Source organism: Aspergillus undulatus, assembly GCF_047715775.1.
Source record: "Aspergillus undulatus strain CBS 261.88 unplaced genomic scaffold BDV17scaffold_12, whole genome shotgun sequence".
NCBI lineage: Eukaryota > Fungi > Ascomycota > Eurotiomycetes > Eurotiales > Aspergillaceae > Aspergillus > Aspergillus undulatus.
The window spans coordinates 295,386-321,288 of NW_027396616.1; the positions used below are offsets into that span (position 1 = coordinate 295,386).

A 25,903-nucleotide genomic window follows, 5' to 3' on the forward strand; every position below is an offset into this window, starting at 1 on the left:
CTTCCAGATCGCAACTAAAGTAATAGATGTAGATCTGACATTGATTTGCCTCAGAGTTCTGTTTCCATCTGCAGTTGCCATATATCAACCCTCAGAATGGCCGATGCTACTATTACCAGTCCCATCTCTCCCACTCTGGGCGCCTGCGTGAGTTACCCCTCATCCCCATCCAGAAACCCATCCTCACACTGTCTGCGTGTCTCTCAGTGCGCCGCCCTCTCTTCCGCTCTAGGCAACAAAGTCTCCTTCCCCAACACCGAGCCATACAACGCCTCAGTTAACTCCTACTTCTCGCAACAAAACGCCAACCTCCGACCCCTCTGCATCGTCTCCCCAGTCAGCACAGAGGACGTCTCCATCGCTATATCGCAAATAACATCCTCCACCACCTCCTCCTTCTCTCCAGAGGAACAATCGCGACGCCACTGCCTCTTCGCGATCCGCTCCGGCGGCCACGCAAGCCACGGCGGAGCCTCAAACATCGACGGCGGCATCACCATCGATCTAAGCGGCCTCAACACTATAACGCTAAGCGATGACCAATCTACCGTCTCCGCCGGAGTCGGCGCAACCTGGGGCGACGTCTATGCCTTCCTCGAACCATTAGGTCTCTCTGTACCTGGTGGTCGCGCGGCGCAGGTTGGGGTCGGTGGTCTCACACTGGGAGGCGGGATATCCTACTTCTCTCCCCGATACGGATGGACATGCGATACGGCGACGACCTTTGAGGTTGTTCTTGCGAATGGGGAGATCGTGCAAGCCAATGAAGAAAGTGACCCTGGCCTCCTGACATCCCTGCGCGGCGGCGGATCCAATTTCGGAGTCGTGACACGAATCGAGTTCAGGACGTTCAGGCAGGGCTTGATCTGGGGCGGGATGGCGTATTACTCGCTTGACACTATCGATCAGCAACTGAGGGCCTTTGAGAAGCTTAATTCGGTAGACAAGTACGATGAGCATGCGTCGCTGATAACGAGCTTTGGGTTTGCGAAGGGGCAGGGTGGCGCGGTGGTCAATAGTATTGTGTATACGAAGGATGAGGAGAGCCCAGAGGTTTACAAGCTCTTCCTTGAGATCCCGTCGCTTTATAGCTCCATCCGGACACTTGGTGTCACTGAGATGTCGAAGGTGCAGGGGTCGTTTCAGGTGAATGGGAAGCGGTATGTCTCTCTTCTCTTCTCCTCCTCCCGTCGTCTTTGGAACTGGTCATTGCTGATGCTTATGGTTGATTGACTGTTAGGGAGCTGAGCATCACAATAACGCACGACTCCACCTTCCCCGTGCTAAAAGCAACATACCACCGCTGGAACACTAGCCTGTCAGCAATACAAGGCATTGACGGCATCCACTGGTCCCTCTCACTAGAACCCCTCCCACCCGCAATCTACGCCCGAGCCCCCCAAAGCAACGCACTCGGTTTTGATAAACGGCAAAAAGCCCTAGTCGTCACAGTCCTTAGCGCAACATGGGAATCCGATCACGACGACGCCCTAGTGCAGGAAACCGCCCGTGCCCTGTTCGCCGGAATCGAAGAGGATGCGCGACACCTAGGCAGCTATGATCCATTCGTGTACATGAATTATGCGGCTAAGTGGCAGGATCCGGTTGCTTCTTATGGGGAGGAGAGCGTGCGGAGGTTGAGGGGGGTCAGTAAGAGTGTGGATCCGAGAGGTGTGTTTAAGGCTGGTGGTAGTTTGCCCGGGGGGTTTAAGATTCCTGGCTTTGCCTGAACAACCTACGTAGATCAGGTTAGATAAGGGAGGGATGACTACGCCGTACATACTAACTAGGTAGGTAATGCAGACAAATTGAAACGACGGCTTTCCATGCCGGGATGGGTCTTCTCTAATTCAGCTCATCTAGACAGGCTCAGGGATATAGTAAGTGGGTTTATCAGCATAGAGCGTGTAAACGTCAAACTACCCCTATAAAAAAAACAATCCCGTTGGATAGACAATGATGTCCGACTACACCCGACCAGAGAGCTCAACTGTTCCGTCCAGGAAATCGCCTCCCCAAACTAGGGCCTTTGAAGGACTCCGGCAGCTCTCGCATATCCCTTTCCAGTTGTGCCATCTCGAGTTTATCCAAAGAGAATTGTTCAGAGATGCCTTCCGCTCCTGGGACATACTGTCATCCAACTGGGAAACTGGATAAATGTTGTCGTGGAAGCCCTAAACCGTGCAGTCCCGAGAGTCCATAACCAGGCCATGCTGTTGCAGGACCGTTACAAGCCCCCTATGCCATTAGCCTGGCATCACGTGTTCCCATCAGTCAATGGCTGTGTGAGAAAAACATACGTCGATAACTTGGAGTACCTGGTACGGGGAGCTGAGACCTTTGATACTAGTCTTTCTCCTATTACTGACATGCACAGCTTTCTACTAATTGCACCTTAGTAAGATTATACCGCAGTGATTAGAAAGATATAGAGTCTAAAATCATGAATTATAACTAGTCAAACATAGCACCGCGAGTATCAAGGCTCATGGACCTCCTCTGATGTTAAAGGCGCAGTGGAAGCGCCGTTGTTCTACCCTGTAAAAACATGTCACATAAATCTAATCAAATCAAAACTACCCAAGAGATGCCAATGCACTATACTACTATATAAACTCCAAAATGCCAAATCCAAATCCAAAGCAAAACAAACAAGACATGCCAGGCCATAGATATATGAGGTCAAAGAGGTCAAACAACAACCCCCCTCCTCCGCCAAGTTGACCAAGCCACACTCCAAGCAGCAACCGCAACCCAAACACTTGCCGTACACCCAATCGCCCAGAACCCATAGCACCTCCAGCCACGACACTGCCCATCATCACCGACGCCACCCGAGAATCCACCATCAGTCGCATCCTGATACGCGCGCGAGTAGATAAGACCCCACATGGCGGCGCCAGCAGCAGGGAACATCGCCACGATCCCCCAATTCGTGCCGAAATTCTCGACGCCCCAGACGACGGAGATTATTATCGGTGTTAGGGAGAAGGCGGCGCCGTAGCCGAGGCCTACGAGGGCGGTTGTGAGGTGTGCGAGTTCGGGGGTTTGGGTGGGGAAGGGGGTGGAGAGGAGGAGGAAGCCTAGGGAGAGGAGGAGGGCGGAGGGGAGGAGGAAGGACAGGCGGGAGAGGGTTGTGCGGGTGGGTTGCTTTATGGGTATTGGAGATGCGGTTTCGTGGTCGATGGTGAGGTGGTGGGTTGTTGTGGGGGCGAAGAGGTCTGATAGGGAGCCTGTTAGGAGGCGGGCGATTGTGGAGGTCAGCGCGATGATTGTGACGTGGGTGGACGCGAGGCCGGCAGGGTGTGCGTCGGCAAAGGCTGCCGAGTCTGAGTTGAGAGTTTGCACGATTGTTCCCAGCTAGAGCAGATGTTAGCTAAATTATACCATATAGATTGGTTAGTTAGGGCTTACGTTGTTGAGATAGGCCTCGCCCGGGCCGGTAACTAGGAAGAAACCCAGCGCAAGCCACCACATCGTATGATCAGCAAGAAAAGTCCTTGTTTCATAGTTCAGCAGCCAATTCTTCTTTCTGCGCTCCTCCTCCCTCTCTTTTTTGCGCCGGGCGGCGTCGTGCCTTTCCTCAGATGCAGTAATGGATTGACCGTCGTCAGAATCATTGCCCTCGCCCTGGGAGAATGTACCATACGCAGGATTTACTTCACTGCGTGGTCGGAAGAATTCACTTCCCGTCAACAGGCCACTTCGCTCCAGCTCCTCGACCGCTTCGTCAATATACTTGTCCTCATCATCGTCCACGATCCTTAGCGCGAAAGTGCCAATGACCCCAATGGTCAGGAGCAGTATGGCGAGGAAAAGAAAGTACTTGTAGACGTCAACATCGCCACAGCTGCCATTCTCTGAGCGCTCGCATAGAAAGTATGTCCCAACCTGGCTCTGCCACATCCCACTCAGACCAAAGGCAGCAATAGGCACAGCAAGGATGATGCCCTTGTGCTTACCCCTGCCAAAGTTCTTGGCGCATGTGGTTACGGCAGCCAGGTACATGCTGCACGTAGCCACTCCAATCGCGATGAATGCCACGACCATCATCCAGAAGGGCCATCCAGTCCCACCGGCGTCTGGAGGCGGTCCACTCTTGTATACAAACGCAGCGAGAAGGTATCCGAAACCGAAGGTAATGCCGGCAAATAAGATCAATGGAGATGGTGAGTAGCGATCACAGAGGTACCCCGCCAGAGATACAGGGAGGTACATGGAGATGCCCGCCGCGATGGACACCTCATTGACTCGCAATTGGGTATAGTGCAAACGGCTCAACAGTAACGGACCGTATAGCGAGAAGGCTGTGATGCTCCCTGCGCCGAGACTAGACAAGACAAGCAAGCACATCAGCGGGGTTACCCCGTGAAGAATAGGATAGAGCGCTTACCAGGTAATTACCCCCCAGACAAAGCTGGCGACGCGAACAACCTTCCGAGCCATCTTCCTCCGGTCTCGTTCAACGATCTCGTCAACCACATCACTCAGGAGCCCGTCATTATAATCGCTGTGCCTTGTCACCGAAAGGCTCGAGTCTGGACGAGAGCGAAGCAGGGCGTGGTCCTCTTGAGCATTGGTCTCGTGTGAGGTGGATAACTGGCGGTTGGTGTCGAAGTCGCGCTTATCGATGACCAGTTGTGCCTGGCCATTTGGGCCTGTCATGTTCTCGCGGCTGCGAGACTTAAGGAAATAGCCGCGAGGTTGAGAGACCACAGTATACAAGAGTAGGCTGGAATCAGGAACAGTTAGATAGACGGTAACATAGCCCTGCCGTGGGAGCAGTGGCTCGGTGAGGAGAGGGCGGAGGCTGACGTCGTGACTCCGCAGGAGATACCACAGGCGCCGCTTATCGCCGAGACACGTGACAGCTTATCCACTCCAATTTTATAGATGCTGCTACGAAAGAACAGTACGAGTAGAAAGACAGAAATAGGACGAAGAAATCGATTACAACTCTATCTGCGTTACTCCAACAATACAGCAAAGTCTCAGCGAGAAGCAAGGCCCAGGAATCGAACAAGTTCCCGGATGGTATATTCTAAGACAGGCTGTCCGATGAAAGTGCAGTAGACCAGAATAGAAAAGAGAGGAAAAACAGCATGAAGACCCCGCTGCCATGCACCAGGCATAACAGTAGACCTCCAGAGTAAGTAAAGTAAATGTGCCATGACCAGTCGTCAATCGTTGTCACCGTAGAACGCATCATATCTCCACCTGGGTTGGTACAATGCTTTTGGTATCTTGAAATAAAAACAGGACAGAAAAGAAGTAAACCAGCAAAACCTCCCAAGCCGTTACCATGCTATAATGACGCCAGGTTCATTAACCCCTGCCTGATCCAGTGTGTTGGATCGAGATGAAAGGTAAAGCCGTGAACTCCAACTCAGAGGTATAACAAGAAGCAAGATAACAAAGCAAAGAAAAAAAAGGTTGCAAACAGAAAACAAGATAGAGGATGGTGGGGCTCAAAAGACGGATGCATCTGGCCGCGGCTCTAAAAGCTCACTTCTCCAGGATCGTGATCCATGACATTTTCATCCCAAAAGCGTTCAGGTGCATGGTGGTCGTCTGTCAATTGAGGGTTGAGGGCGATCCCCTCGCCTTCACCTCTCTCGGTATACTCGTCTTCGCTGATGATCTCCTTCATGATCCGTTGGAAATACATCCTCAGAGTGCGGAGACCGCGCAGATAGCCACGGTCAATATCGTCTGGATGTTGAGGAGGGCAAGGTACATTTGGGGGAAGTTCATCCTCGCCCGTGACACAATTCGCGAAATCAACAATCTTCAAGGAGACATCGAAATTGTTATGTCCATCGTCAGACTGGTGACGTTGTAGTTGATTCCGTATGTTGTTCTTTGAAGCCGCCTCCAGCAGGGAAGTCTTTGATTGAGGATTCTGCTCGCCGTCGTACAGTATCAGGAGGCTGCTCGCGTAGAGACGGTAGCTCTTGAGTTTCCGAATCATATTCTCCAGCTTTGATAGCTTGTCGAGAATAACAGGAATCTTCTTGGCGACACTGAGGTAGCTAATGCCGTCATAGAGGAAGCGTGTCAGCGCATCCTGAAATTCTCGTCCCGATCTCAGGTCGCGGCCAAAGTACTTGTCCTCAAAGGTGTACTCCTGCTTCTTGACGTTCCAAGTTTGCATGCCGCATAGCCGGACACCAAGTTGCTGTGAGGTCGTGTTCTGGCACTTCCGTCGCTGGGACTTTCGCTTCTTCTCATCGGCCTCCACTCCATACTGGCGAGTGCCCATTTTGAGGTCTAACACGCAAGGCTTGTTCATTCCAGCAGTCAGATCCTCCAGCAGCAGGAAAAATTGAACACGGTCATCCTTCCTTGTCTGCGCCTCTTTTGGATTGGCTGGCGTCTGCGTACTTAATTTATCACCAAAACCTAGGAAAACAGGTGGTCTCTGAGCATCATCCTGGGGACGATGGCCGGGAATCCAACCATTTTCGGCAACTGAACTATTCCTTTTGCTGGGATTGAAGGTTGACGTCTTCGGTTTGTCCGAGCTAGCAGATGATATTGGCGGGTCACTTTCCATCGAAAAGATCTCGTCCTCTCTATCGCCACCGTATCCTTCATCTTCGAAAAACATGAGGTCACCTCCACCCTTATCAGAATCCAGCGTTCCTCGCCTTTGCAGGCCACTCCCAGAATGCCGCCGCCGAACCGTTCGAGTACGGGACACAGAGCTGGAACGTAGCGGAGCCTCTTCCGATCTCACCGAATCGAGTTGCATCTGGCTAGCCTCAAGAGCGGTTGAGGCGGATGATGATAACCCGGGACCCTCGCTGCCTTTTTTCACAATATCAATGGCGGGGGACCGCGGTGATGCCATCTGTTCCATACTATGAAGTGGGCTGGGGACAAGGCTTTCCGACAAATTCGCACTCCGACGATGGCCACTATCAGATGTGGTCCTGGGCAAGGTAAGGAGTCCTCGAGCATGCCGGCGGTGATGGTGGATGGCTGGTGGACTGAAAACTTCCCTGAGAACCTGTTCCTGAAGTTTTTGATTGACTGTTGTTGCGCCCCAGGTCTTTTTCAAGGGCGATCGCGAGGGCTTCTCATCGGATGATCCATTTGGCTGGTTCCGTCCATTGGTCATCGAGTCAGGTTGGTGTTCACATGGTTGTGCATCGCCAAACACTGTAGCGTCCGCTGTGCGAGGTCTCCTCTGGCCGGAGAACAGATCAACCGGGATGATATGACGGTTATTCTCAAGTATAACCTTGGGAACAATTCCAGTAACTTGCTTCTGGCTGAAAATGCGCTCTTTGCCAACGGGATCAGACGCTTGATGCATATGACTTTGTGATGTACGGTCGGTCTTGCTGGTGGTCTGCGGATCATCTGTGGCATTCTCAATATCTGAATGAGCCTCCGACTTCTTGGGCCGCTTTTTCGAAAATGTCACGTTCAACACGCCAATATATCTAGAAAAACGTTCAGCGTATGAACTTAAGAAGAAAAATAAACCACATACCTGGGGAGAAACATCAACATTTCGGGATGTCTGCGTTCTATGCGCTCATAGAACTCATTCTCCCTATTGTTGAGCTGTTTACATACGGCGCGCCTGGAAAAGCGAAAGACTGTCGTATGACCGCCCACCTGGTGCCGGTAAGGTTTCAGCTCAACCGCTCCAACTGGCGTTACGGCGCCTTGTGGGCGTCGAGGACGAGGAATACGTGGGCGTTGCGTGGGGGTAGCCGTTGGTGTGACCTCGGCCTCGTCAGTCACGCTAGACTCCTCATCGCGGACAGAAGTCCCGCTATCATCTGCAGAGAGCGCTTCGGATTCTTCAGTTGAATACTCAAGCTGGCGCTGGAACATGGAATCATTAGGCTTCTCATTTAACTCTTCTATTGGAGTCTTCCTGTCCTGAAGGTCGCCATGCAGGATTCTACTGTCATTCTTAGATCGAAGCGAAATATCCACATGATTAGCTTCAGGCTCATCTGGAGCAGCGTGTCTCTCTGGCATTAGGACGAGGCTACTCTCCGTTGCCGGTTCACCAAATCGTTGCGAACCAAGTGGATCTTTTTCAAAGGACGACACTGGATCGACTTCATCGGTGACTGTCACTCGCTCATGAGGGAAGTATACTGCAGACGAAATCTGCTCGTCACCCTCTTCGTCGGCCTCGGCTGAGCCAATGCGATGCTCGCCATCCGTATCCGAGAAAGGAGAGCGCGAACTCAGAAAATCTCTGCTTCTTTCTGAATACTGCGTGGGAATGCTTCTCGAGAATGATGCCCCCCGTGCCCCTCCGGGCGTTAGGTGGAAATTGCGGATCTCTTCAAGAAGGCTTCGAGGTAACACTCTGTGCTCAAGTTTAGGTGGGACTTCCGCGGAGAGATAATCATCATGCGATTCGCCACCTGCGGATGGCTTGATCAGTGGGATATCGGCAAGTGAGAACTGCGATAACCTTTTTCCAGCTTGAGTATCTGGTCGCTCCGGACTCTTGGATTCATAATCGTCGCGAGTAGAAAGCTGGTCCGCATGAAGGCCTTGGGACTGTTTGTCATCAGAGTCAATGATTTCATCGTGTCTTGCTGTACGGTCTTCTCGCCGCTTGCGATCGGGCGACGCAGCGGTGTTTTCTTTGAACAAACCTAAATAGTGGCTAGACTTGCGGCTGCGAACATGAGAGGTGGGCTCCGCATTGGCTATATTGGCCTCAATCGAGTGCTCCACTCTCCCGCGACGGCTGCGACTAGAACTCCGCTCAAGCTTGGGTTCCTGCTCTGTCTCCGAAGAAGTCCGTCCTTGTCTGTTATGGGAGCTAACCCCAGGGCTAGTACCTGTGAGCCTGGTGTCGGAAGGGGCTACCATCAATGGCTGTGCTCGAGAAGGATTATCGGCCAAAGGAGAAGGGCCTAGCCCACGCTGAGACGTCTGCGGCGCACCGGCACTCGCACCTCCGTGCAACGATGAGAAGCGATATGATAGGGGGCGATCCCAAGCTGGACTTAGCGACCCCTTTGAAGCAAGTTCTTCGTCCAAAATCACATCTGAATCGTCCGGTGATAGCGAGCAAGGAGGGCGAGAAGGGAGGAGCGGAGCGGAGTGTACGGGAAGCGTTCTGTGTAGGTCAACCTTCATGTGGGCGTCGTGGGCGCGGTCGTGGTAGGAAAGGACCTTGGGAGTAAAGGAGGAAGGCGAAGGCGAAGGCGCACTGTCCAAAGGAGAAATCACCTTTGCAGGAGAGTCATGATGGGCAGCTTCGACGGGCGGAAGTTGCGGTGAATTGGCAGCTTCGTTATCAGAAGGCAGATAATGTGTTGCGAAAATGCTCTCTCTCTCGGATAATTGGGGGCTATTGTAGCCGATATAAGATGGGCCAGGACGAGAGAAGTTCGTCGGAGGAGCAGTTGTAACCCTTTTTAGAGCAGAGCTGGAGGACGAGTTGGCCCACTGGCGAGCCGAGGGGGATTCAGCGCGGGACGGCGAAGGAGCTTGTTGAGGATCGATATGGGCGAGTTGGTCCCGGCGCCGCTGCTTGCCGTGAAGAGAGCCCGGCCGCGTAGAGCAATCATGTTGGGCAGAAGCAGCAGGTGTCACCGGGGGAGTCGAGGGGGTATTGTCAGATGCAGATGGAGGCCTTGACATGGGTGGGACATTGGTCGGGAATTGCACAGCCAGAACAGGGATTACGGAAACCGAACAGGAAGAAAGGCGTGGACGGCAAAGGATCGTAGTTGGTGTCTCAATTGATGAAGGCGGAAAAAGAAAGCCCAAGAGGATCTGGCGTCACTGCGTTAGCCGGGGTCTTGGGAGCAGGCGAGAAGATCAAGGAACATCAGCCACGTTCCAGGGCGAGGGCAGCTTACAGGTTCAAATCGGGGGGGGAAGGCCTCAAAGAGGAATAGATTAGCCCGTGAAAGCGATTAAGGTATGATGATGGAAGGGGCGAGGCAAGTCTTGAGTTGGGGACTAGTTTGGGAGAGGAAGAGTGTTTGGCCAACCCAGCCCGGGGAACAACTGCTGCGGATCCTCTCGTCACCGCTTTCCTCTCGCTCCAGATAACAGCTTCACCAACTCCTGAATTGCAAGAAAAAGCAAACCTCGCAGTCAGAAGCTCTGGTCCTCCACTTCACACTCCAGCAACTGAGCAGACACTGCTTGCCCAATCTTCGAGGCCCCAAACAACCCCGAGACGTGGTTCCAACCCCAAATTCAGAATGAGGGATTAATCCTCAACAGTGCGCACTAAACCTCCAGGCCGTGTCTTCTCTGGAATAGAGTGGAACGAGAATTCGACGAAGTCAGAGACTGAAGCTCAGGACAGATAAAAAACAGCCAATCAGAACCGCGCCTTCAGCGAATGCTTCGGTCAAGAGAGTCAGACTGGCGAGATGGAAGCTATCTCCAGGCCAATCTCCCACGACTCTCGAGGGGTCTGATACGCACGTCGACACTTCTGGTCATGGCCGATAAACTCGCTACTATTACCATCCTTTTATCCCTTGGATCTTTGGCCAACTGGACAACTTTTGTCGTCGTTGATTGCACGCGGAACTCGACTCGGGTCTCCGGGAGCTGGCACGCTGTGCTACCGCATACCGAGAATCTAGGACTAAGACATGAAGGAGGACAAAGGAATTCCATTATTCCATTATTGAGTGACTCGATGACTCGATAACGACACCGATACGATAAGCTCTGGTAATTCTGCCCTTCTCCTTGGGGTACAAAAGCCGCAGCGGGCGGAGAGAAATCCGATTCCATTCGTCATAAGCAACGATGAATGATGCGATGCAAGCCCAAGACCGGCTTATCTGGAGACAAATGCGTTCTTCGTCTCATCTTGAAGATACTTGACGACCGACGGTCGCAGTGGGGGGACATTCCAGGAGGAAATCGTCGGGTCTCTTTCACCCCACACCCGCATGACCCCTTCAGGCACAATCTACCAATCATTGCGCAACGTGATCAACCTGCTGGCTCAAAACTCCTAACAACTTCAATCCTCCTCCATATCCGGGCTTGACTTCAACAATTGACTATCTCTTTGTCTTTCAGTCGCAGTCCGTTTTATTTTCTCCGGCTCACCGCCGCCATGATCGTCATCATTATTGACACGTTTGCTAGATTCCGAAGGACCTGAGCACTCGTGCTATATTCAAGAGAAAAAATATTGCTAATCTCCCGTCGACGACTTTCAGAGGTGCATGCTCACCTCTCCAACTCGCGTCGATCTCAACCTCATAGGAGGCTGTGCAGTCACCTTCCCCGGATCAGGACCAGTTGGCCCTTTATCATCGAGAGCTAGGCCAAGCCTTCCGTGATCCGGCTCCAGCCGTCGAGTGCAACACCTAAATGCAGACGGAAGCGAGAAATGCCTCATCCTTGAAACCATGGTGAATCCAGAAAACGATGATCGAGGATAAATCACCCTTTCCCCTTGCTGCCTAAACCTTGTCCTACCTAATCAAGCATTCTGCATGGGGATCAGTGCACTCATGATTGCAAAAATAGATCCGCAGCTCATCCTGGCCTTGAGACAATTCACGTGCATTTAAATATTCATTATCAGCAGGTCAAAACTCCAAAGACTCTTCATTGTCGGCGTTCTGGTCAGTTGACTTGAAAGAGACCTTTTGGCCTCACTCGAGTGAGATCTGGCTACGCCTTACCATGCTATCACAGCCGGAGAACATTTTTATGTGGCTCGCAAATGATCAATAATCGCGGATCGTTATCGGCGAGTGTCGGTTTATCATCTAGCCAGCAGCTCCAACTCGATGCTGATAATATGTAGTAGCTCTGCGGGCCAGATTATAAATGGTTCGTCAAGCGCGCAGTAGAAGTCCATTACCGACAATGCAGCGAGCCCTAGAAGTAACTCAAATGAATTTCTACAACGTTGTTCACCCAGTCATTCCACTAGAGCTTCGATGACGCAGGGCCGTACTCCAAACACTTGAGATAGTTATGCTCTCAAGACTGTACAGAGTAGCTACTTCCTACTAATTGCACATGGCCCTTGATGCCTTAAGATAACGCTACTTGAGACGTTAGTTAGGGAGCACATCCTGGTTCGTAAGATGTCCTCCATTTTTGTCAGTCTCTAATTCATCCCTAAGCCGAGGAACAACCCCAGGGTTTTCGCAATCGAGTGTCGTTGCGACGTAAAAAGCCACCAATAAAAGGATTCTGATATTACCAGCGAGCGTATAGCTATTGAAGCAACATCTATAGGATTCAGTATTTCGTGCCTTGAGGCTGTGTAGACTGTGCGAGATATATTTGCCATACGGGATTAAATGGTCTTCAATATATATACTTCGTAATGCTCTCGCAAGTGTACATCTACCTAAGCATGATATGTATTACAAAAAGAGCAAGGAATCACAGAGTATCTGACATTCACCTATAGTCTATCATGTGATTGCTAGGCCATCTGACTATGATTACCGATTAAGGTTATGACATAAGCGGACAGAATCAACCTTAATATACCTCAAGCCTCATATAAAGAAACAAAGTTTACAGTGCTTGAAGAGTCCATCATATGTTGCAATTAAACTCGCATTAAGTAGTCATGAAAAGCATCAAACCTAAAAGAAACCGTACTATCGTGTCACATCCCACATCGTCATGATAGACCCTAGGTGGGTTTGAAAAGTAGGAGCCATGAAACTCACATCCTCCTACGGGTACAACCCTTAAACCAGGTACTCTGTAAGATTACTTACTTCCACCCTTAAAAGCCCCCGTCACCGAATCCCCCACACTCTCCGCCCCAGACTGCAAACTCGAACCAGCACTCTGCGCACCAGACGAAATACCCTGTCCTGCACTCTTGCCCGCACCAACAACCGGATCCGTCACACCACCGAGATACGAACCACCATACGACCCATTCTCGTCCTTCCCGCCGCGCTCCCCGCGGTTGATCCCCTCTTTTGAAAGCGCGCTGCCCACGGGCGCGAGGAAGCCCCTCTCCCCAAGCTGGTTTCCGACGAGGTTGTTCGCGTCGTCTTGGAGTTGGTCGATGCGGCTGTCGCCGGTTATTTTTGTTTTGGAGAGGTTGTCTATTCCACCAATCTTATCAGCATAAACTTCAAAAAACGGAGGGAGGAACGGAGGAAGGAGGGTTATACCCTTAGCAACATAAGAAGCCTTATTATCACCCTTGCCAAACCACTTCAGGTACTGGTCCTCCAGCCAGGGCATCCACTTCTCGTACTGGTCGTTGTAGGCTTCCTTGACCCATTCGCTGTAGCTCTTCTTTTCCTTTTCTTCTGCGGGGAGAGAGTCGTAGAAGTGCCGCTTTTGTTCTTCCGTGTGTTGGCGCTCTGGGGCAGGTGGGCGCTGTGAGGATTGGCCTTTGTCTGAGGATTGGGATTGGCCTGAGCCGAAGGGGTTGAGGCTGTTTAGGTTGTTCATTTTGCTTGTTTTGGTTATAGGTGTGGTTTGTGAGAGGATGGAGTATTTCAAGGTAAACTCAAAGTAGGTTAAATTATATGTGGTATAATATTAGAAAGCCTAAAGACAGACAGATGATAGATGCTAGAACAAAGAGGAGAATCCCGGACACCAAGAGACCTATATACCCCAACCACCACGATATACTAGTATGATATCAGCGCACCCTCCCCTTGCAGTACCACTACCAAGCAAAGAGTAATAAGTGCTCAGCACTCCCACATAATGTACGTGGACGCCTCCACTACGAAATGGCGCCAAGCCAGGAGAAAGCCCCCCGGAGCCGTTGACTCCATCTGAGATGTCATCCGATCTCGATCCGCCGGGTTCTTTGTTTGCGATCCAGATGCTGTCGGTGGCGCTGCTGCTTGCTCTTCTCTGGTTTGGCCGTTGGAGGGTCTGACGTCATATTACTCGTGCTGCCACGGTCTCGAGAACGTGGGTGGGTTAGTACATTATGGGATTGTGTAGGTGAATTGAGATGTGATGGATCTGATATATTTAGCTCTGGGGGCTCATGGGGTTGTGGTTTGTAGATGGGGATTATTCGTGCCTTATGTAGGCGTTGAATTTTGGACTTTATTGGTGTGTAGAAAATAGATGAAGCCATACCTGGTTATGATGCTGTGTCAGGCGCATTCAGTCGGTAACCTATTGCATTTGGAATGCAGCTGACAGGTACTATAGAGAAGTCTCATCATAATGTTCATGGCCGTCAGCCTGTGTTGTCATCTATCTCCCTGTTTCAGCGAGGTATACTCTGGCTGTATATTATAAAATGACATCATAGCCCTACTAACATCCCATAATTTAATGCTCAACGTTCTAACGCTCCGGATGAGATACCGTAGTCTCGATAATTCGGCAAATTCAAGCCTGTATATACAAATCTTATATTTCATATAAATGGAAAATGCTCATTTGGGCGGGTTGACCAGACCATCCTGATTGAATTCGTACCGTGTCTCCCGATCCTGGTCAAGGTTAGCAGAAGATCTACAAAAGAGAAAGACAGAAATACCCAGTACTTATTGAAGCCGACTCCCTCGCAGACTTCTGCGTAGCTTAGGATCATCGGAGGCGCCCCTTCGGTCATGCTCTTCTTCAACGCCTCCAGAGTCTCCCGGATACTCTTCAGCTTTGCCGCCACAAGCGTCCACGGATAAGCGACGGCGCAGAAACCGAGCTCGGCAAGGTCCTTAGCAGAGAGGTTTTCTGTTTTACCGCCTTCGATGATATTGGCAAATGTGGGAATTCCAACCTCCTGAACACATTGTCGCATAGAATCCCTGTCTGGCAGAGCCTCGACGAAAACAGCATCAACCCCAATGCGCTTGAACTCTTTAGCACGGGTCAATGCTTCGTCCCAGCCGTGGATCAGCGCATCGGTACGTGCAAGAATAAAGATATCCTGACCCTCATTGCGGGCGTCGACGGCAGCCTGAATACGCGCGAACGCTTCACCCCGAGAAACGACAGACTTGCCCTTGGTGTGGCCGCACCCTAGATTTTGAGTTAGTAACATTCCAAATAGCTTTTGAGGCCTACTCACGTTTAGGCCAAGTCTGATCCTCGATCATGATACCAGCCGCGCCTGCAGCAGCAAATGACTCCACCGTCCTCTTGACGTTCATAGGGCTCCCGTATCCGGTATCTCCATCAGCCATGACAGGAACATTGACCTGACGCACCACCTCTTGAATCTTCTTGCACAGATCCTCCATAGCAATATAACCCGTATCCGGTAGACCGAAGCTGCTGGCTACCGGGTAGCCAGCCAAGAACACAATGGGGAACCCAGCTTCTTCGACGAGACGGGACGAGAGACCGTCGTAGGAGCAGGCGTGAGCAATAATCTTGCTGGGGTCATTGTGTGCTTCTAGCATCATGGAGCGAAGTCGCGAGGCTTGGGCAGAGGGGATTCTGCCGCGAACATTTTGGAGGGTGATGTTGAGCGAGGTAGTCTCTCCGTTTCCGGATGAGGTCGGCTGGTCAGGGGTGGTGAACTTGAAAGGGTATGGGACGGACATCTTGATCTGCTTGCAGCTTGTCTTTCTGTAGAAAACCGAAACTTGATCAAGGCTGATTAGAGGCATCGTTGTGTTTAAATGTGGTCTCGGCAAAGTGCACGTTGGAGAGCGGGTAGTTCGCATACAAAGTGCAAGCGGCAATTTGGCAATACCCGCGTTGACTCGGTCTGCGGACGGAAACACGAAGCTCTCGACCGAGAAGTGGAGAGCTTGAAAGCTCTAGGTGGCTTTTTTATTGCCAATCAGCAGAGGACAATCTCTGCTTCTCCTCCCCAATCTCCAATGGCTGTGAGACGGTGAAGAGGGGGTGTGTCTTGAAGGGGCGGATACTGCCAATTAACCACGGTTGATCGTCTAGCCCCTGGTACCCCGTGGGGAGAGCTTGCCAAAGGATGAACAATGAGACTTGGCCGTCAAGTCTCGGGTAGAGGACAGGTCAGCACGCGTTCGGTGACCTGTGCCTTCTCCAGAAATTCGAATCATATAAAGACGCTGATGGGAATGTGGTTATAAGGGGACCAACAGCCCTTGTTGTCACCTCTGGAAAGTATACGCGGAGGCATCACCATGACTGACGTCAAAGAAGAAATCTCCCTCCATCTGGAGAATACCTCCAAAGACGTGGAAGTTGCAGAGAAGAATGAGCTGCCCGTCCAGGTCACGGCGACTGAAGAGGCCTTTATACGGAAGAAGGTATGGCACCATACATGATCCCTGATTGATGGCATGACAGCTGGAACTCATCGATGACTAAGTTCGACCGCCGTGTGCTCCCCATTGTGTGCATTCTCTACGTGCTTTCCTATTTGGACCGAGGTAGGTATCTTCCCGTTGTCCTCACCGCAGCTCCTTGCCAACTCAACAATAACACAGGAAATATCGGCAATGCCAAAACCGCTGGCATTGACAGCGACCTCGGACTCAACGACTCACAGTGGGCTTGGGTTTTGAACTCCTTCTACATCTGCTATGTGCTCTTTGAATGGACCACCGTGTTCTGGAAGATCTTTCCTGCCCACATCTACGTGACAGGGCTATGTGTCTGGTAAGTGTGGGACGCTAGCACGACCCCTACCCCCTTCGTCCTAATCATGAGCTGAGCATTGCCTCAGCTGGGGTGCAGCCGCTATGTGCGCCGGTTCAGTCGATATTATGGCCGAGTTGATTGTTTGCCGTGCCTTGCTGGGCGTCTTCGAGGCCGCGTTTGGTGCCGGCGCGCCGTACTTCTTGTCCCTGTTCTATCAACGACGAGAGCTTGGGTTCCGCGTCTCGATCCTGCTCGGCATGTCCCCGGTCGCAAACTGCTTTGCCAGTGCACTAGCCTACGGTATCACCCATATCAAACACTCGACGCTGGAATCATGGCGGTTTCTGTTCATCATCGGTGAGCCCGGCTTCCCTGCACATTGGTAAAGAAAACAAGGACCAACGCAAACAGAGGGCGCTCCAACCGTCCTATTTGCCATAGTCGTTTTCTTCTTCCTCCCTGACTCCCCCGGTACCGCGAAGTTTCTCTCAGAGTCCCAGCAAACCGCCGCCGCCGAGCGCCTTCACACTGTTGACCGCACAGCCAAAAACAGACTAGACAAGCACCAGGTCCTTGCTGGGTTAGCAGACTACAAGAACTACGTACATACTCTCATCCACTTCTGCTGCAACTTCTCCTTTGCAGGTCTCTCGAACTTCCTCCCAACCATTATCGAGCACATGGGATACACTTCGATCAACGCTCAAGGACTATCGGCTCCTCCATACTTCGTCTCGTTCCTGTTCTGCGTTGCAGCGGCTATATTCTCCGACAGGTATGGGAAGAGAGGCCTTGTGATTGTGCTCTTTTCGACCGTGGGGATGGTCGGATACTTGATTCTTGCGGCTGTGCAGGACGAAAACAAGGTCGGGCCACGATACCTCGGGGTCTGGCTGGCGACATGTGGTGTCTTTCCTGCGCTCTGCATCAATATCACCTGGTTGCTGAACAACCAGGGAGGCGACTCCAAAAAGGGCGCTGGTATGGCTCTGCTAGCTGTCTTTGGCCAGTGTTCGAGTTTCGTCAGTAGTACTGTTTTCCCTGACTCGGAAGGGTATGCCACCCACCTGCTTGTATTCATTGTCCGCTCTGAAAAGGCTCTGACGTCTACTTAGGCCGATCTATATCCGAGGCTGTGCTATCGGGTGCGCTCTGACTGGTTGCATTGCACTCTTGGCGGGAGGCCTATACATGAAGTTGAACCACGAGAACAAGAAGCGAGACAGAATGTATGGACCAGTTACAGGCGATTTTCGTATCGACGTGACTGAGGATGGTGATGCGAATCCGCGATTTCGGTACATGGTTTAGCCGTATATTAGTGTGCTCGGGAGTCGTATTTTAGGGTGGTTGGCAATGAGTAGATGTCCAGTTCGAAGGTATCTAGGTAGTCGTATATAGTTGCTAAATCACTACAATCCACTGCACTTTTGAAGGATCAGAATAAGCTTGGAGTCTGACATTTGTAATGCGAAAAGACCCCGTATTCTCCCCATGCCAAACAGCCTATGAGAGAACTTCTTTAATAAGTCGTTTTCCCTTTTCCCCCGCTCCTCCACCCGGCTGCTTTCCGTCCTTCACCCGAACCCCAGTCCTTTACTCCAAGGTTACTGCACTCTATAATTCCGACATATTTTCCGATTCTATCTATTCCGATATTACCTTTTCTTCTGAAGACCAACTTTATCCTGTCCCAACTCGACTAAACCGCCGCTGAAGACACATCAAGAATAATAACGATGCAGCGCCCCCCACGAAGCAGGGCAACAACACAGTACACCTTCCAGCGCGCCTACAAAGCATGCATTGCCTGCCGGAATAGAAAGGTTAAGTGCGAGGCGGAGCCTGACCCTCATCGACCGTGTAAGCGGTGTCGGAAGATGCGACTGGAGTGTCGATTCTCGGCGAAGCAGCCATGGTCGAGGACGAAGGGCGATGAGGAGAACGGGACGACAGAGGCTGTTGGTGGCCACGGTCAAATTGGTGATCGTAACGGTTCTTCGGCGTCAGGGCATGGCGGTCGAGCTACGGTTGACAACAAGGAATCGCCTTTGACGACGACTTCAAGCGGGTTAGAGGATGGCGGGTGCATTTCCACGACCGTATTACAAAAGCAGGTTGCGAGTGGCAACGATGCGCTGGATATCCTGTTCACTGCGGCAGCCCAAGCGGGCCCTGGTGGGCGGGCTGGCGTTCACCAAAGTACTGCTGAGGAGATGGCATCTCCCTTCGATGTCCGTTCAAAGGAAAACGTCCTCAAGATCTGGGAGGGGTGTCGATTCGTCAAGATGGGGTGGTTCAGTGCGGAGGAAGCACTGTTATACACGGATTGGTTGGTTCAACTTCCCTGTGAATTGAGACGACTTCTGAATAACCTTGCTTGCAGGTTCTTCCAGAACCTGGTCCCGGCGACGACGCCCATATTGACAGATTTTTTCGCGTCTCACCATAAGCATTACTGGCTGATCACCCAGGAACCGGTCCTGTGCTGCACTATCCTGATGATAGCTGCGCGGTATCATACCCTACCTGGACCTTCTGGCACCTCCAGAGGATTCTACATCCATAACAGATTGTGGCAGCACTGCCAGCATCTCATCTTGCGGATCATGCTCGGGCAGGAGAAGCTCTCAAAGGCCAAGACGAGACATCTGTCGTCGATCGAGGCGCTACTGCTTCTCTCGGAATGGTATCCCCTGGCTTTGCATTTCCCGCTCGAGTCAGACGGTTGGGATTCCGACTGGATGCTCACAACGCTCACAATGCGAGATCCACCTCCGTATAGCCAGGAAAGCCCTATGCAGGATCGATGGAGGGAGGATGTTGTGGAGCCGACGAAACGCTTAGATAGAATGTCTTGGATGCTTGTCAGCTCGGCATTGGCTCTTGCACACGAGTTGGGGCTGTTTGACCCGAGAGACCATATGAGCGCCCCGAGAGAGGAGGGTATAATTGCGGGCCCGGATGTCGAGAATTATCTCCAGGACCTGGAACTCAGGCGCCGACGTCTTCCATCGCTGTTATTCGTCATCACAAATCTACTTGCTTCCAGGATCGGCTGCACGTCTATCATGCCAGAGCTCTCTAAGCAGTCGAGCCTTGATAGGCTTATGGCAGTCGATCCCGAATGGGCGAGGTTCATGACTTCATGGGTAAACCTGACGGGATTGACCCGGAACCTCCGAGAGTCGTTTTTGGTGAAGTCCAAGTGTGACAATCCGCGTATCGATTTCGAATCGCTTGAGCAGTGGAAAGTACAGCTCGCAGCATGGAAGGACCACCATCAAGGTGTTGACAGTGAGTAGTGGGACAGTTTTCAGGACCAATGTGCTAATCCTGGCTAGCCTCTCGCTACGATAATATTCTCCTTGTCGAGTACCAATATCTGAGAGTCCTTGCAAACTCTCTCGGTGTACAAGGGATTGTTGAACGAGTACTGTCCGAAACACATCCGCAAGGAACGATCGACGCAACATTTGTCTCTGAAGCGCGCCAACTCAATATGAGCAGGGCCGAGTATGAGTTCATCGAAGAAGTCATCGACGGGGCTTGTGTCATCCTAGCGCGTATCGTGTCACTTTCTGATCCTCGATGTCTTCCTATGAGAGACTTGTCACGCGTCATCAGCTCTTCGATATTCCTTCTGAAAGCGCTAGCCCTAGGGGTGCGGAAGACAAAACTTCAGGAATCACTGCACTTACTTGATGCGGCAATAGCAGCTCTGTTATCAAATCCACTGGACGATATACACCTTGTCTCAAGATACGCAATCCTTCTCAAGACCCATGTGTCACGCTTGAGGCAGACATTCGCCAGTTCCAGCCGCGTGGAGTATCAGAACAATGGACCGGACCAGGCCGAACTTCGTGGCATTGACGAACAAGAGCAGCTATCCCAGACAGTAGGCGCGTGGGATCCTGATATGATAGACTGGACCGGGCAAGCAGACTTTGGTGACTGGTTGTCCCTCCCTTTAGACCCGTTGATGGCACCTTTTGGACCCTGGGATGGCGCCCAAGCAGGTCTAGGGTTAGACCTGGACTGCTTAGACCTGGACTTCATCTGGAATTTGCCTCCATAGTTGCGAAATTGGACTTGCTTCCGTTTGAGCGCGTTATTACAGAGATGGCGGAGTGGACAAAGCTCAAGGGAATATTTGTCGGTATTGGTCGCTCTTTCCCTGAGCACGACAACGGGTTGAATCATGGTGTCTAGGGCAGGCCTTCCGAAACTCCGAGACTTGATATAAGAGGTAAATGGACATCAGGCAACAGAAAATTAGTTTTCACTTAGCCTGTGGCAGTGTCTTGTTTCGAAAGGCGAAGCAGGGCTCCAGAAGGTCTCGAGGCTGCAGTCTGACAAAGAAGGCGCTTACAGCGTGTGATGTGACAGGGCGGCGCTATGTGATGGGCAGCGCATCTCCACGAGACTATCCACTCTCTAACCGGGCGACCAACCAACCACGATCGGTAGTTATGTGAACAGCGCTCGCGATCATGCAGGCTAGCATGCTAGCCAATATTCGAACCCATTATCAAGACGATCTTCCGAGCTCGAGCCATTCGAGTCTTGGGATTCTTGTGTTTGATCGCCCCGTTAACAACAGAGTTCAACTCCAGTCGCTCTTTTGGAGGTTGACTCGGCCTTTCTTCTATCTCTCATATCCTTCTAGTGATATCTCTCATCGACATCAACAGAGTAATACCCACAGATCGCGGAAATTTGCCTACCAAGAGTGACTTGTCATACATCCTGTTGTCTTGTATCTACTAAGCTCGTTGGATCGTTTGCTTGTCGCACGGTATTAGGCCGTGGAGCTTCGAAAGCGATCGTCATGAACCCAAGAATGCGCCTGAGTTTGGATACTTCAAATATGGGAGTCAACAACCGTTACTCTTATGTGGCAACGCCGCTGGAAATGACCCCTCCAAACCAGGCCCGTTCACAAGTTGCCTCCGCTCCAGAAACTCAGCACACTTACTCGACTCATCCGCCACCCCCGGTCGATGATGAGAAAGCGCGACTTGCGGCACAGAATACCCAAACTCCAGACATTCAGCAGCACCCTGCAAATCATGCTCCGTTCGCTGACCCTCTACCTCAACAAGATGTGACACAGCCTGTGGGGCAAAGTATAGATCCCCCAAGCTCTCCCGGCCCTCTTCCCATCAAAACAGATCCGTACACACAAGGTCATGACTATGGCCGACAACGTGGTCCTGTTGCGCCCGACGCGAACCCTCTTCAATCGCCTTCAGTACTTCACTTTCCTCCGCCAGTCAGGGCAGCAACAGCTCCTCCAGCGCCGGCAGCGGCCAGCTTTGCGCCCTACCATCAACCAGGGCAGATATCACACCCCAATCAACAGATAAAGGGCGGGGGATGGAGCCATGGCCTATGCGATTGCTCCAGTATTGGGACGTGCTGTCTCGGCTTCTTATGTCCTTGCACTCTGTACGGAAGGACACAGCACCGCCTATCCATGAGGTCGAGAAAAGAGGATCCAACAAATATGCTTGGGTACGAAACATGCAATGGATCCTGCACTGCTATGGCTTTATTATGTGGCTGTCAATGTAAGCACAAGTTCCAGTGCAGAAAAAAAATACCCCAAAATCACTAACAAGGGCTAGGGCTTCTGGCAACTATCCAACACACCCGGATTCGCAAATCATATGACATCCCGGGTGGCATTGCATCTGACTGCGTTCGCGCCACTTGTTGCATATGCTGTACGCTCATTCAGGATGAGAAAGAGATTAGGAAAAGGGAGGAAGAGAGGGCGATCGCAGTCAGAGCCGCCGGGGCTACGCTGGTATCTCAGTATCTAGCCCCGGCGCCGATGTCGTACGGTCCAGCCCAGAGGTGAACGGACTCCTGCTTCTCCCCACGAATGACGAACCGAGCTAGATGAGGTCTTTTTGTTCGAGCGAGTTTGATGCTGGATACCCCTTGACCAGATTGCGTGTTCCCCAGTGGTTCGCACTCTCATTTTTCGAATATATACCGTGTCTTGTACAACATGTCACAGCTACCCCAAGCTGAAGCTGGGCCGTTAATGAGCTTTTTATTTAATATGATCCTGTCGTATTAATTCAGAGCTGCTGCTTATCAGCCGTTTGTACTCCATAGAGGCTCTTTTGGGAAATCGGTGCATGGCCTGGGCCTTGCTTTTGTACTTCCACCGAGACCGGAGGGGGTGCGTCTGGAGTGACTGTCAATGTCGATTATCACACAGACTGTGTTTGAATTTGATCTGTAGCGAGTAGAGTAGAGAGTAGAAAGGGGAAGAACAGGAGGTACCTTTGTAGTGCAGTGGGCGGTGACTGAGGCCGCGATCTGGACCATTGACAGTCGATTGTGGCGCAACTCCAGAAAGGCTTCTTTCACTCCCCCATCAACGTCAACTCCTGGGCATGTAACCTGTGCCGCTCGGTCTTATCCATCTCCGCTTGCTCCGAACGTCATTTCTATCGTTCAGCTCCTGGATACCTGCCCTCCGCGTCGATAGCGACCGAGTACGTGTCTTACCTGCATTCCGCGCCATCGCGAGGCCCCGACCGTCCGATTCGACTGACCGCTTGGCCCCTTAAGGAACAGACTCGCCGCAGTGATGGAGAACTAAACCGAGGAAGATCGATATATGACATATGCACACAGCATTGATGCCCGCGATACCGATGCTCTCAGGGCGTGTATGAGCTGCTTTGGTTGCGACGTGACTTAGTCCTTCAGCATGACCATGGAGGATGATGACGGCCGCCTCGCCCCCCGCCAAATATGGGCGGCACCTACAAGCACAACCACCAGAACCTACGTCCCCGGCTGTACCCCTTTCCTGCTCCCCAGTGACGGTATGTCCCTGGCATCTGCAGATGTCTTGCCCGCGGCACCAGCCAGAGGCCGCTCCTCCCACTTGCGTCATTCCAGATCCACTAACATCTCGAGTGTTTCTAGGTTACGTGTATATCAATCGCACCTACTCAATATCTCTCGGTGAAAATGCCATCTACGACCCTGCGTGCACGAGCACTCCGACGACAACTGAGCATGCGGGTGCTGCGCTCGATACAATAGACCCCTTTTACGCGTCGGTCACTCCTCAATTATACGCGATCGGATGTGCCACCGTTGTCAGCTACCTTCTTGTCATCATTCTCCTTATTACACCTCGTACGTTCTATGTCGGTGGCCCCGGAGGCGGCGGCGCCAGCTTCCTCGGTCAACATGGGATGGTCAGCGGGTCCTACAGCAATAACTCCTCGGTCGTGGGTGTCGGCGGTCGTCCGTGGCTGCAAAAAGTCGCCGCGCTTCTGGTCGCCATATCTTTGACAATAGCGACTGCTGATTCCTTCCGGGTGGCTGAGAAGCAATATGATCACGGTTACTCCGACGCCGAGGCATTAGCTTCGGAAGTCATTGACGGAACCGAGATCAAAGTTGTTCGAATCATATCGAGTACTTTTCTTTGGCTGGCTCAGGTTCAAACCTTGATCCGACTTTTCCCGCGGCATAAAGAGAAGATCATGATCAAATGGGCGGGCTTTGCGCTTATTGTCCTGGATACCATTTTTGCCGTTTTGGATAAATTTCTGGTTAAAACGAATACGACTCGGCCGCGACTCTATGAAGATGCCATTCCGGCTCTCAGTTACCTATTTGAACTCGCTCTGAACCTTTTATACGCCGCTTGGGTAATCTTTTACTCTTTATCGAAATCTCGATTCGCCTTCTTTCACCCTAAGATGAGGAACATCTGCCTCGTTGCACTTTTATCTTTATGTGCAGTCTTGATACCTGTCGTCTTTTTTGTTTTGGATATTGCGAAACCTGAGATAGCTGGGTGGGGTACTTACATTAGGTGGGTTGGCTCCGCCGCAGCAAGTGTTGTTGTTTGGGAATGGGTGGAACGGATTGAGGCTCTGGAACGAGACGAGAGGAAGGACGGTATCCTTGGACGAGAGGTCTTTGACGGTGATGAAATGCTTGAGAATACACCTTCCGAGGAGGTTGACTGGCCCCGGCAACAATTCCAGGGCCATGATCGTGGTGGAGGTACCGGAATGTCGTCGGGATGGGGAGGCGTTATGGGCTTTGCTCATCGGCCATTAAGAACCCGCGGTGGTCGCAATAATGCCCAAGATCAGCGCGAATCGCAAGATGCTGCTGCCGCGACTCGGTCACGAAGACGAAGATCCGCTAGGCCTACACCGCCGCCGGCAGCTGTCACTCCTGTCAGTCGAGCTGACACCACCAGTGCAGCTAGCACGGTCTACAATGTGCATTATTACCCGGTCTCCAGTCCCACGCCACCAGTCGCTATGCCTTTCATGGAAGAGGAGGACGAAAGATCCGATGACGACGGTGAGAAGGAATTCGCTGTGGTTGAAAACCAACAAACTAGCCCGTCTGCTCTAAACAGTTCGATGGACCCAGGTAGAGAGAATTCGCCGCAGATTGTCAATGTCGATCATCGATGGCGGACTATCCTGAACCCATTCAAGAACAGGCATGCTGCTTTGCCTCGAGAGATCGCCTCTGCGCAGGCTGAGGAGGAAGGCTTCCTTGGACCCGAAGGACAAGCACAAAACCAGGGAGATGAAGAAAAGGCGCACAGCTCACGGCACCGTACTGAATTTTTCTCGTTCCATCGAATGACAAACCCAGCGTCTAGACGGCAGAGCGCCGCCGAACCGCTACCGGTGACCGTGATTCCTGCCCGTCGTCGCGGTCAGCACACGTGGTCGCCGCAATGGTTCACGGATTCCAATCTCGATCGCTCCTCAAGTCGGCGGGTTCCTCAACGGCCCCAGGGTCCACGAATGAGGGTGATTCAGCCGCAAGTTCAAAGCGCCGCCCCATGGACTGCCGCCGACGTAGATGGGTCTTTCAGCTCCATGGATTATGAGCTGCGTTATGACCCAGAAACAGCAGCTCTTGTCCCTGAGAATCCCTCGTATCACCAGTCTGCACAGGAAGAGAACCAGGTGCATCCGACTATGCCGGCTCAAGGGCCGGATCGCCCAGAGGCACCGTCAATACCGGAGGGTCGGCAAGGCGGCCAGGAACCGTCACCAGCTCAGGAACCGCCAGGCGCCGGGCCCGGTAGCGATCGATCGGGGTCTCAACGATAGCAGTGACCTTTCTACTCATTTTCTCTTTGGTTTTTGGCCTCGGTTTGGGTTTAGCGGGGAGTAACGGCGGTTATCCACCTACTGCATAGTGGAAATCTGGACTTTGTTTTGGGTTCACTGAACCGGCATAGTTCGTATTTACTGGGAAGGAATATTGGACGGTGTTGTTAACAAGATACCCTACATTACCAATTAATCTATATTATATACTTGTTGTGTAATTGCACTGTAGCCGTCATAACTCGGTCGGAACCTCA

At 51.9% G+C, this 25,903-nt stretch overlaps 9 protein-coding genes across 9 annotated transcripts; 5 read left to right on the forward strand and 4 right to left on the reverse strand.

Annotated features, from left to right (window-relative positions):
* Positions 1 to 34: 34 nt before the first annotated feature.
* On the forward strand, positions 35 to 1,736 carry BDV17DRAFT_257734 (FAD-binding oxidoreductase). The gene is made up of 3 exons (XM_073757234.1): positions 35 to 147; positions 208 to 1,160; positions 1,241 to 1,736. The coding sequence occupies exons 1-3, from the start codon at positions 97 to 99 to the stop codon at positions 1,728 to 1,730; spliced, it is 1,494 nt and encodes a 497-aa protein (XP_073617750.1). The 5' UTR covers positions 35 to 96; the 3' UTR covers positions 1,731 to 1,736.
* A 673-nt stretch (positions 1,737 to 2,409) lies between these two features.
* On the reverse strand, positions 2,410 to 4,796 carry BDV17DRAFT_257736 (MFS transporter). Its single transcript, XM_073757235.1, has 3 exons — positions 4,394 to 4,796; positions 3,415 to 4,330; positions 2,410 to 3,360 (listed from the first exon to the last, which is right to left on the reverse strand). The coding sequence occupies exons 1-3, from the start codon at positions 4,663 to 4,665 to the stop codon at positions 2,692 to 2,694; spliced, it is 1,857 nt and encodes a 618-aa protein (XP_073617751.1). The 5' UTR covers positions 4,666 to 4,796; the 3' UTR covers positions 2,410 to 2,691.
* A 634-nt stretch (positions 4,797 to 5,430) lies between these two features.
* Positions 5,431 to 10,009, reverse strand: BDV17DRAFT_28214 (inositol polyphosphate kinase KCS1). The gene is made up of 2 exons (XM_073760151.1): positions 7,502 to 10,009; positions 5,431 to 7,451 (listed from the first exon to the last, which is right to left on the reverse strand). Exons 1-2 carry the CDS (start codon positions 9,631 to 9,633, stop codon positions 5,498 to 5,500), a joined length of 4,086 nt encoding a protein of 1,361 aa, XP_073617752.1. The 5' UTR covers positions 9,634 to 10,009; the 3' UTR covers positions 5,431 to 5,497.
* Positions 10,010 to 12,512: 2,503 nt separating this feature from the next.
* On the reverse strand, positions 12,513 to 13,824 carry BDV17DRAFT_28514 (uncharacterized protein). The gene is made up of 2 exons (XM_073760649.1): positions 13,131 to 13,824; positions 12,513 to 13,061 (listed from the first exon to the last, which is right to left on the reverse strand). The coding sequence occupies exons 1-2, from the start codon at positions 13,414 to 13,416 to the stop codon at positions 12,715 to 12,717; spliced, it is 633 nt and encodes a 210-aa protein (XP_073617753.1). The 5' UTR covers positions 13,417 to 13,824; the 3' UTR covers positions 12,513 to 12,714.
* Positions 13,825 to 14,184: 360 nt separating this feature from the next.
* BDV17DRAFT_28299 (isocitrate lyase/PEP mutase family protein) lies at positions 14,185 to 15,908 on the reverse strand. The gene is made up of 5 exons (XM_073760291.1): positions 15,611 to 15,908; positions 15,008 to 15,510; positions 14,477 to 14,958; positions 14,256 to 14,429; positions 14,185 to 14,187 (listed from the first exon to the last, which is right to left on the reverse strand). Exons 2-4 carry the CDS (start codon positions 15,483 to 15,485, stop codon positions 14,373 to 14,375), a joined length of 1,017 nt encoding a protein of 338 aa, XP_073617754.1. The 5' UTR covers positions 15,486 to 15,510; positions 15,611 to 15,908; the 3' UTR covers positions 14,185 to 14,187; positions 14,256 to 14,372.
* Positions 15,831 to 18,018, forward strand: BDV17DRAFT_28396 (putative MFS transporter). Its single transcript, XM_073760452.1, has 6 exons — positions 15,831 to 16,178; positions 16,241 to 16,301; positions 16,359 to 16,530; positions 16,598 to 16,869; positions 16,924 to 17,566; positions 17,628 to 18,018. Exons 1-6 carry the CDS (start codon positions 16,053 to 16,055, stop codon positions 17,821 to 17,823), a joined length of 1,470 nt encoding a protein of 489 aa, XP_073617755.1. The 5' UTR covers positions 15,831 to 16,052; the 3' UTR covers positions 17,824 to 18,018.
* Positions 18,019 to 18,251: 233 nt separating this feature from the next.
* BDV17DRAFT_289347 (transcription factor domain-containing protein) lies at positions 18,252 to 20,593 on the forward strand (the record flags this gene model as incomplete). The annotated part of the gene is made up of 3 exons (XM_073761642.1): positions 18,252 to 18,844; positions 18,899 to 19,809; positions 19,857 to 20,593. 3 exons carry the CDS (start codon positions 18,252 to 18,254, stop codon positions 20,591 to 20,593), a joined length of 2,241 nt encoding a protein of 746 aa, XP_073617756.1.
* A 577-nt stretch (positions 20,594 to 21,170) lies between these two features.
* BDV17DRAFT_28367 (DUF614 domain protein) lies at positions 21,171 to 22,502 on the forward strand. Its single transcript, XM_073760399.1, has 2 exons — positions 21,171 to 22,088; positions 22,146 to 22,502. Exons 1-2 carry the CDS (start codon positions 21,347 to 21,349, stop codon positions 22,379 to 22,381), a joined length of 978 nt encoding a protein of 325 aa, XP_073617757.1. The 5' UTR covers positions 21,171 to 21,346; the 3' UTR covers positions 22,382 to 22,502.
* Positions 22,503 to 22,893: 391 nt separating this feature from the next.
* Positions 22,894 to 25,854, forward strand: BDV17DRAFT_257763 (pH-response regulator protein palH/RIM21). The gene is made up of 3 exons (XM_073757236.1): positions 22,894 to 23,030; positions 23,107 to 23,366; positions 23,470 to 25,854. The coding sequence occupies exons 2-3, from the start codon at positions 23,249 to 23,251 to the stop codon at positions 25,644 to 25,646; spliced, it is 2,295 nt and encodes a 764-aa protein (XP_073617758.1). The 5' UTR covers positions 22,894 to 23,030; positions 23,107 to 23,248; the 3' UTR covers positions 25,647 to 25,854.
* The last annotated feature ends 49 nt before the right edge of the window (positions 25,855 to 25,903 follow it).

What these genes read in the sequence shown, in the direction of transcription:
- BDV17DRAFT_28367 (XM_073760399.1), top strand. Translation starts at nt 21,347, where the DNA reads ATGAACCCAAGAATGCGCCTGAGTTTGGATACTTCAAATATGGGAGTC. An exon ending in TTTATTATGTGGCTGTCAAT is followed by an intron (nt 22,089 to 22,145) that starts GTAAGCACAAGT and finishes AACAAGGGCTAG; the next exon opens with GGCTTCTGGCAACTATCCAA.
- BDV17DRAFT_257763 (XM_073757236.1), top strand. Translation starts at nt 23,249, where the DNA reads ATGACCATGGAGGATGATGACGGCCGCCTCGCCCCCCGCCAAATATGG. An exon ending in TTTCCTGCTCCCCAGTGACG is followed by an intron (nt 23,367 to 23,469) that starts GTATGTCCCTGG and finishes GAGTGTTTCTAG; the next exon opens with GTTACGTGTATATCAATCGC.
- BDV17DRAFT_28214 (XM_073760151.1), bottom strand. Translation starts at nt 9,633, where the DNA reads ATGTCAAGGCCTCCATCTGCATCTGACAATACCCCCTCGACTCCCCCG. An exon ending in ATGTTGATGTTTCTCCCCAG is followed by an intron (nt 7,452 to 7,501) that starts GTATGTGGTTTA and finishes ACGTTTTTCTAG; the next exon opens with ATATATTGGCGTGTTGAACG.
- BDV17DRAFT_257736 (XM_073757235.1), bottom strand. Translation starts at nt 4,665, where the DNA reads ATGACAGGCCCAAATGGCCAGGCACAACTGGTCATCGATAAGCGCGAC. An exon ending in GTCTGGGGGGTAATTACCTG is followed by an intron (nt 4,331 to 4,393) that starts GTAAGCGCTCTA and finishes TGTCTTGTCTAG; the next exon opens with TCTCGGCGCAGGGAGCATCA. An exon ending in GCGAGGCCTATCTCAACAAC is followed by an intron (nt 3,361 to 3,414) that starts GTAAGCCCTAAC and finishes CATCTGCTCTAG; the next exon opens with CTGGGAACAATCGTGCAAAC.
- BDV17DRAFT_28396 (XM_073760452.1), top strand. Translation starts at nt 16,053, where the DNA reads ATGACTGACGTCAAAGAAGAAATCTCCCTCCATCTGGAGAATACCTCC. An exon ending in AGGCCTTTATACGGAAGAAG is followed by an intron (nt 16,179 to 16,240) that starts GTATGGCACCAT and finishes TCGATGACTAAG; the next exon opens with TTCGACCGCCGTGTGCTCCC. An exon ending in GCTTTCCTATTTGGACCGAG is followed by an intron (nt 16,302 to 16,358) that starts GTAGGTATCTTC and finishes ACAATAACACAG; the next exon opens with GAAATATCGGCAATGCCAAA.
- BDV17DRAFT_28299 (XM_073760291.1), bottom strand. Translation starts at nt 15,485, where the DNA reads ATGTCCGTCCCATACCCTTTCAAGTTCACCACCCCTGACCAGCCGACC. An exon ending in GGATCAGACTTGGCCTAAAC is followed by an intron (nt 14,959 to 15,007) that starts GTGAGTAGGCCT and finishes CTCAAAATCTAG; the next exon opens with GGTGCGGCCACACCAAGGGC. An exon ending in TCGGCTTCAATAAGTACTGG is followed by an intron (nt 14,430 to 14,476) that starts GTATTTCTGTCT and finishes AACCTTGACCAG; the next exon opens with GATCGGGAGACACGGTACGA.
- BDV17DRAFT_257734 (XM_073757234.1), top strand. Translation starts at nt 97, where the DNA reads ATGGCCGATGCTACTATTACCAGTCCCATCTCTCCCACTCTGGGCGCC. An exon ending in CTCCCACTCTGGGCGCCTGC is followed by an intron (nt 148 to 207) that starts GTGAGTTACCCC and finishes CGTGTCTCTCAG; the next exon opens with TGCGCCGCCCTCTCTTCCGC. An exon ending in TTTCAGGTGAATGGGAAGCG is followed by an intron (nt 1,161 to 1,240) that starts GTATGTCTCTCT and finishes ATTGACTGTTAG; the next exon opens with GGAGCTGAGCATCACAATAA.
- BDV17DRAFT_28514 (XM_073760649.1), bottom strand. Translation starts at nt 13,416, where the DNA reads ATGAACAACCTAAACAGCCTCAACCCCTTCGGCTCAGGCCAATCCCAA. An exon ending in GGCTTCTTATGTTGCTAAGG is followed by an intron (nt 13,062 to 13,130) that starts GTATAACCCTCC and finishes TTGGTGGAATAG; the next exon opens with ACAACCTCTCCAAAACAAAA.